The 6,490-nt window shown below is 59.4% G+C and overlaps 4 protein-coding genes across 4 annotated transcripts; all 4 read right to left on the reverse strand.

Annotated features, from left to right (window-relative positions):
* Positions 1-110: 110 nt before the first annotated feature.
* On the reverse strand, positions 111-1,407 carry SDRG_11749 (hypothetical protein; the record flags this gene model as incomplete). Its single annotated transcript, XM_008617800.1, has 1 exon — positions 111-1,407. One exon carries the CDS (start codon positions 1,405-1,407, stop codon positions 136-138), a length of 1,272 nt encoding a protein of 423 aa, XP_008616022.1. The 3' UTR covers positions 111-135.
* Positions 1,408-1,918: 511 nt separating this feature from the next.
* On the reverse strand, positions 1,919-2,659 carry SDRG_11750 (hypothetical protein; the record flags this gene model as incomplete). The annotated part of the gene is made up of 1 exon (XM_008617801.1): positions 1,919-2,659. One exon carries the CDS (start codon positions 2,657-2,659, stop codon positions 1,943-1,945), a length of 717 nt encoding a protein of 238 aa, XP_008616023.1. The 3' UTR covers positions 1,919-1,942.
* Positions 2,660-3,274: 615 nt separating this feature from the next.
* Positions 3,275-3,972, reverse strand: SDRG_11751 (hypothetical protein). Its single transcript, XM_008617802.1, has one exon. It carries the CDS (start codon positions 3,905-3,907, stop codon positions 3,431-3,433), a length of 477 nt encoding a protein of 158 aa, XP_008616024.1. The 5' UTR covers positions 3,908-3,972; the 3' UTR covers positions 3,275-3,430.
* Positions 3,973-4,355: 383 nt separating this feature from the next.
* SDRG_11752 (hypothetical protein) lies at positions 4,356-5,479 on the reverse strand. Its single transcript, XM_008617803.1, has one exon. It carries the CDS (start codon positions 5,467-5,469, stop codon positions 4,483-4,485), a length of 987 nt encoding a protein of 328 aa, XP_008616025.1. The 5' UTR covers positions 5,470-5,479; the 3' UTR covers positions 4,356-4,482.
* Positions 5,480-6,490: the final 1,011 nt, after the last annotated feature.

A 6,490-nucleotide genomic window follows, 5' to 3' on the forward strand; every position in this document is an offset into this window, starting at 1 on the left:
TCGGCACATGCCACCTTTAGTATTTTCGGCACATACCGATCTTGCCGCATCGGTTCCTCACGCATGGCCACCGCTACGGACGCGGTCTCTGGAGACGCTGCGAGGAGGAGCGAGACCCTCTGCAGGAGGCTAGCGTCAGTTGGCGACCTCTCGCCAAGTACCAGATAGGCCCTTCGCCAGCGGTGGCAGTACCGCCGAGGTATCAGCCGGCCATCTTCGATTCGATGCAGGATGGAGCATCAGACTCTGGTTGCCTGAAAGCGCACTTAGAAACAGAGGACTGTAGAACGAGACGAGGCAGATGAGGTACCCGCTGGTCGACGTCAGCACCAGCGCCCGGCGCGGCGTCGACTGGCCCTTGATTCCGAGACGCAGCGGCAGCAAGTTGGAGTCGGCGAGCGCCTGCGCCAGTCGTGCGCATGGCATCATGAAGCCAAACGCCATGCCAAATTGACCGGGCATGATGAGCCACGACGCCCCGTGCGCCGACATGTGCAGACCGAGCTCGAACCCAGTGTTGAGCGGGAACTGGGCACTTGCCGTGGCCGCGAGACCAGGTGGCAGCGCCGAGACGATGCACACCAGCGCCACGTTGAACACGAAGAGCGTGTAGGTGGCGGCCATCAAGCCCTTGGGCATCGACGTCTTGGCATCTTTTGTGACGCTCGTCACCAGTGTGAGGCACTCGACCCCGGCGTACGCCCACGTGGTATAAGGCAGCCACGCAAAGTAGGCAGCGCCGAGGTCGCCGGCCGCCCACACCTCTTGTTCGGACGCGTTGCCGATTTGGAGCGGTCCATATGTTGCAAAGTCAGTATGCCCAATCGAGGCGACGCAATAGACGAGGGGTGGCACCACGCACGCAGCGGCAAGGACGAGACAAAAGCGCCAAAAATGTTTGCCGCGGAGCAAGATCAGGCTCGTCGTCACCGCGTAGTAGATAGCCCAGAGCAGCGGCTCCCACGCCTTCTCCACGCCGTACGTTGTCGTCATAAAGTCCGACATGAAGAGCACCGAGACCGACGTGTACGTGACGTACTCGAGGAGCTCTAAAAAGCCGACGAGGAAGCCGGTGTAGAAGCCGAGCGTGACGCGCGCGAGGCCGTACGCGCCGCCGGAAAACTGAATTTTGCCGCAGACTTCAGAAGCACACGCCATGTACGCAATGAAGGCGAGGCCCATGAGCACTTGCGACACAAAGTAGGGTACAAAGCCGGTACTTAGCGCTTCGTTCCAGCCGTAAAACTGACCGCCAATGACAGTGAGGACGCCAAGGGCCCAGATATGGCACATCGATGCTTTGTCGGCGACGTCAACCTCGATGGCAGCCGTAGCGTCGACACGACAGTCGAGTGTCGTCTTGGCACTGGTCGACGGTGTCGGCGTCACGCTGGAAGGGCTCGTCATCGGGTTAGAGTCAAGGGCGTGGTAGGCTTGTGGCACGCGTCCCGCAGCATGCAAATGTGAGATACTAGTATGTTCCACGAAACCGAACGCCGGTTCAACCGCTCGGGGTCTCCGTAAACGTTAGCGTGCGCGACCCAATGAAAAAGATCCCAATGACGCAGCAATGACAGGTGGCTGGCTCCCGAGCTATCGCACCTTCAAGTCGGTCCCTAAGAACGTAGTGACTTGAGACGCCACCTTGTTGGGTGACGTGAAAGGAACACCTCACATTACGACCTCGTAAGCTCGGCATCCGATTGGTCATCGTCAAGCGGCGTTGTGCTAATTTCGACGCAGTTGAAACGACCGGTGTTATCGAGTCGGTCTCAAACCGCTCCTCGTTAACGCGAGTCGTCGTGAACGTTGCAGCGCGTTCTCCATCTACCGAGGAGAAGCTCGGCATTAGCAAGCATGGGTCTATTATTGACCCATGGCAAGTAACCTCGATCTCTCGACTTGTCAACACCATGTATACACGAAGTGCGCTCTTTAAGCTTTATTTGGTAATAGGTGAAATTCGATACAGAAAAATCTCCTCGGGGTAGGGCACGAGGGTCGCATACCGGGCGTGGTCGAGCGAAACACAGTCGCAATGCAGCCCTTGCGCCTCGAGTTGCTGGATGAAGTCCGCTTCCATGGCCGCGTTCCGCGTCTCGTAGGTCATAAACATGACGCTCTCTGGTGACGCAAGTAGCTGGCAGATCGTCCGCACCAGTAGCGGAAAGACACTGGCATTGTACAGAATGTCCGACGCGACGACGACGTCCGGCGACAGATTCGTCTCGGCCTCGCCCCACTGCAGCTCCAGCACGCGAGGACGGCGGTCGGCGCCAAAGTTGTACTCGACGTTCTTTTGCAGCAGCGGAAGACAGTACGCTTGGTCAGTGAGGACGACGTCGGTGACGCCGATGGCCGAGAGCGTCATGCCCACGAGGCCGACGCCGGCGCCGAGCTCGACGGCTTGCTGCCAGGGCTGCGCGTGGCGCTGTAGGTACTCGGCCAGCACGAGTGCAGCGTCCCAGACGCAGTGGCCATGCGATGCAACGGCGGGCTTCTCCGTCGTGCAGAGGCTACGGTCTTGGATCGCCGTGAGGCGCTTGACGAGGTTGCCGACTCGGACAGTGTACTGGAACGCAGGCGCTGACTCGCGCTCCCAGAGCTCCATCTCGGCCACGTCGACAGCCGCCAGCGTCGGCGGAGGGACTTGCACCATGATCCAGAAATGGGTTGATTGGGTCGATACACGTACTTTATCCGGATAAAATACCGTTTTCCCGCAAAGTGCGAGGCGTAACCGCCAATCAACCGACTCTGCCACTTGTTGACATCGGGCAAGAGCCCACGGTGAACGCCACGAGAACGACCCAGTCTCATCGATACAGTCGGTCATCTGCACGCCATCAGCTTTATCGCCACCTCGGCTAGTAGTATTTTGGTCGTCCGCAGGAAGACGCAGGGCTAACCGCGCCAGGCCATTGGTCAAAATTTGGCCAATAAAACACAATTGGGAAGGACTGTCGGTAGCGGTATGGACGCCGCGTGGACAAGTTGTCCTTGTTTCTTTCACGCACGAGCCTACATATATAGTTCCAAGAGTACACAACTCCGATTTGAGTTTATGTATTCTTGCTAGTTCGTAGCGGAGAGGTTGGAGCGACGAGTTTGCTCGAGTGGCGCCTACGATCGTTTACGCCCAGAAAGTGGCGAACTCCGGGCAAAGTCGATTTGCCATCGAGTCTCCTCGAGCGCAGTCCCATAGCGAACGTACTAGTAGCGGCACATCGGCAATATTTGGCTAGTGGCCTCCATCGCGTCGTAGCTCATGCGACCATGCTCAATGCTGGCTGCAACGTTGGCATAAGACCAATGCCACCGTCATCAAGTGCAGCTTACATTATCAAGGGGCAATTCAGAGGCAGTGGTCGCAACCCATCCATGCGCTGTCATGGCAGAACAGTGATCGTCCGAACGGCTTGCGGCGCGATTACACGGCGGAGGGCTGGAACGTACGGTACGACGCGACGGGCGTATCGGTCGCCGCTGGTGGCTTTTGAAAGTAAATCGTGGGGTCTTGATCGACCGTGATGCTCGTTGCGAGAAAGCCTTCGGGGTACCGAAGCCCGTACCCAAGCGAGCGCTCCCAGCCAATGTGCGCCATCCAGATAAGCCCCGCGTAGGCCACGCCGATGGGCGACGACGGCAGCACCGCGTAGATTGCGAGCACGATTAGCGGGCCCACGAGCGTATGCGAGAGGTTGTAGACGCTCGCGCCGAGCCAGTTGCCGCCGACGTACGCGACCGAGAAGAGGTCGCCGGCGAAGAAGCCGCACGCAAAGACGATCCAGTTGCCCTGTAGCCGCGCGTAGCCCACGAGACATGCGATGAGGAGGAAGAGGCCTTCGAGCTGGAGCAGGACGCGGACCATGCCCGTGGCCGGCGGTGGGCAGCTCGGCTCGGCCATGCTGACGTTGTCGTTGTGCTGGACTGCGTGTGCAACTGGCACCAAACGCACCTCCGATCTTTCGGCACATGCCACCTTTAGTATTTTCGGCACATACCGATCTTGCCGTATCGGTTCCTCACGCATGGCCACCGCTACAGACGCGCTCTCTAGAGACGCTGCGAGGAGGAGCCGAGACCCTCTGCATGAGGCTGCTTCGCTGGATCTTGGGCGAGCAGGCTCGACCAGCGTCTGTAGACGACCTCTCGCCAAGTACCAGATAGGCCCTTCGCCAGCGGTGGCAGTACCACCGAGGTATCAGCCGGCCATCTTCGATTCGATGCAGGATGGAGCATCAGACTCTGGTTGCCTGACTGCTCCGCGTGCAGAACCCGAGCTAGGCTGCACCCTCGTCTTGAGCTCAGCCTGGCCATGGACTTGCGACAACATCAAGAAGGAAGTCATGAAGCTCGCAGTCCATTCAGGTACTCGTAGAGGAGTTAGTTCATGTACTAGTACCCCCTTCTTTGGACAAAGCGCCATGCAATGCGTTCGAAGCGAGAGACGGAAGACAAAGACATCAGTAGTTAGTACGTTTAGCTCGAGTATTCGAGGATCGTGAGGAGGAGGTTGCGGAGGTCGCCCGACGTCTCGCCGTGAATGCGGTCACGGAGCGACGTGTTGTACTTGGACTGGTACGCCTGCTTGACCTGCGGGAGGAGGTGCTGGTAGCGGACGATGGCGGAGGCAAGGCCATACTCGTCAGTGCCAATGCCCTTCATCGTGCGCTCGATCTGGACCGCGATCGTCTCGATGGGGTGGAGGATCATGCCGACGTGGTAGAGGAGCGCGTCCTCCGACTTGCCGCCAAACTCCTTCTCGATCGCGCGCTCGAGGCTGTTGCCGTGCTTGGCGACGTACGCCGCGTTGACGGTGGCCATGAACTGCGCCGGGATCGAGCAGAGCGCGTTGCAGAACGCGCTCTCGTCCGTGCCCCACTTGCCCTCGCCGGCCTTGTAGATGACCTCGGCGAACTCCTGGGCCTTGGCCTGCGTGTGGATGCTCGGGTTGTACGGCTGCGCCATCTGGTTGACGATCGCAAGGAAGAACGTCTTGAGGTCACCGCCAAGGTCGTCGGCAAGCACGACGACCATGTCGTTCTGGTAGTTCTTGAAGAAGGCCTTCTTGAGGATGTTGATTTCCTCGTTCGTGCGGCCGCCAAGCACCGGGTACAAGAGCTTCTCGGTGGTGCCGGCGCCCTTGGTCGCGTCGCGGATGATCATGGCCTCGGCCTCCTCAAGCGGCTGCGCAAGGAGCTGGAGGAGCTTGCCGTAGTCGCCCGACGTCTCGCGCTTGAGCTCGTCGTAGAGCGACTTGTTGTGGAGCTCCGGGTAGCGGAGCGCAATGAGGTGGCGCTCGGCCGCCGTCTTGGTGCCAATGAGCTTCGTGAGGCGGTCCTCGTCCGTGCCAAAGCCGGCGCAGGCCGAGTAGATCTCGTTGCACCAGTTGTCGATCTGGAGGTTCTGGTGGGCGATGGCGGCGCCGTTGTTGATGTCGTGCGTCTGCTGCGGGTAGAGGTTCATGGTCGCTCGAAGGTGGCAAATTCCAAAGTGAGCTTTCGAAAAGCCCGGATTTGATCGAGATTCGGCAACCAACTGGTCGAGCAGATGGTTCTCGAGCAGATGGTTCTCGAAGTCACTTCTGCCTGCGTCGGGTCGTCGGCTGCGCGGCTTATACATGCGAGTAGCTAGCTACACGCTGCACACTGCCGCTGGCTGGTGACCTCGCAAAGGCGGCTCGATAGCTACAGCAGCGTCAATACGTCGGTACCAACAAAGGGCGTATGCTGGAGGACGCGTTCTACACTGTATATGCTTCTTCAAGCGCCAAAAAGTGAGGTTGGCAAGCCACAGAGATGCGACCAAGATACTGAGCGGGCAGCGAGCGGCCGAGGCAGTCGTGTTGGACGTAGCCGCCTCTGTGAAGGGACGTATCGCTCTCGGCGCAGGGACGGGAGCGCGTTTCGTCCCCATACAACGGCAGCCTGCGGCGGCAGCATCTATGCGGCAGTCGGCTGACTTGGTGTTCCTCCCACTCTTCCTTCCCTCGCGTGCGCAGCTGGGCGCCACGTCACTCGGCCAGCAATAATCTGGTCGGATCCGCCCTTTCTCCGCCTGAAACGAAGTTCGTAGCATGACAAGTATACAAATAAATAGTACGCGACAGGCGGGCGCCATGCGATCGAAGTTGAAGCTCGTGACCAAGATGGGCAGCCGAGGATGATCGGCGGCGCTGAATTTGCGCGGGGGAAACGAAGAGAGACGTCCGTGGGCACTGACTGCACCGCCGCGTGTATGTTATATGCACCGCCCAATCCTTTGCATTGCCAAAGACCGAACGACATACCGATAGCGTTGTCATGTCGCGGCGATCGAACCGCGTGATAGCTGGCTCGGGGATATCCGCGGACACGCGTCAGCCGGATTCGAAGCGTCCCGAAGGCCGACCACGCACGCCATCATCTTGCAAGCACGTCACTCGTGCCATGACCAACCCTCTGAGCCCATGGCCGATGGTACAACGCAACTGAGGATGGCGTTTCAT

The sequence above is a fragment of the Saprolegnia diclina genome (assembly GCF_000281045.1).
Source record: "Saprolegnia diclina VS20 unplaced genomic scaffold supercont1.43, whole genome shotgun sequence".
NCBI classification, from domain to species: domain Eukaryota; phylum Oomycota; class Saprolegniomycetes; order Saprolegniales; family Saprolegniaceae; genus Saprolegnia; species Saprolegnia diclina.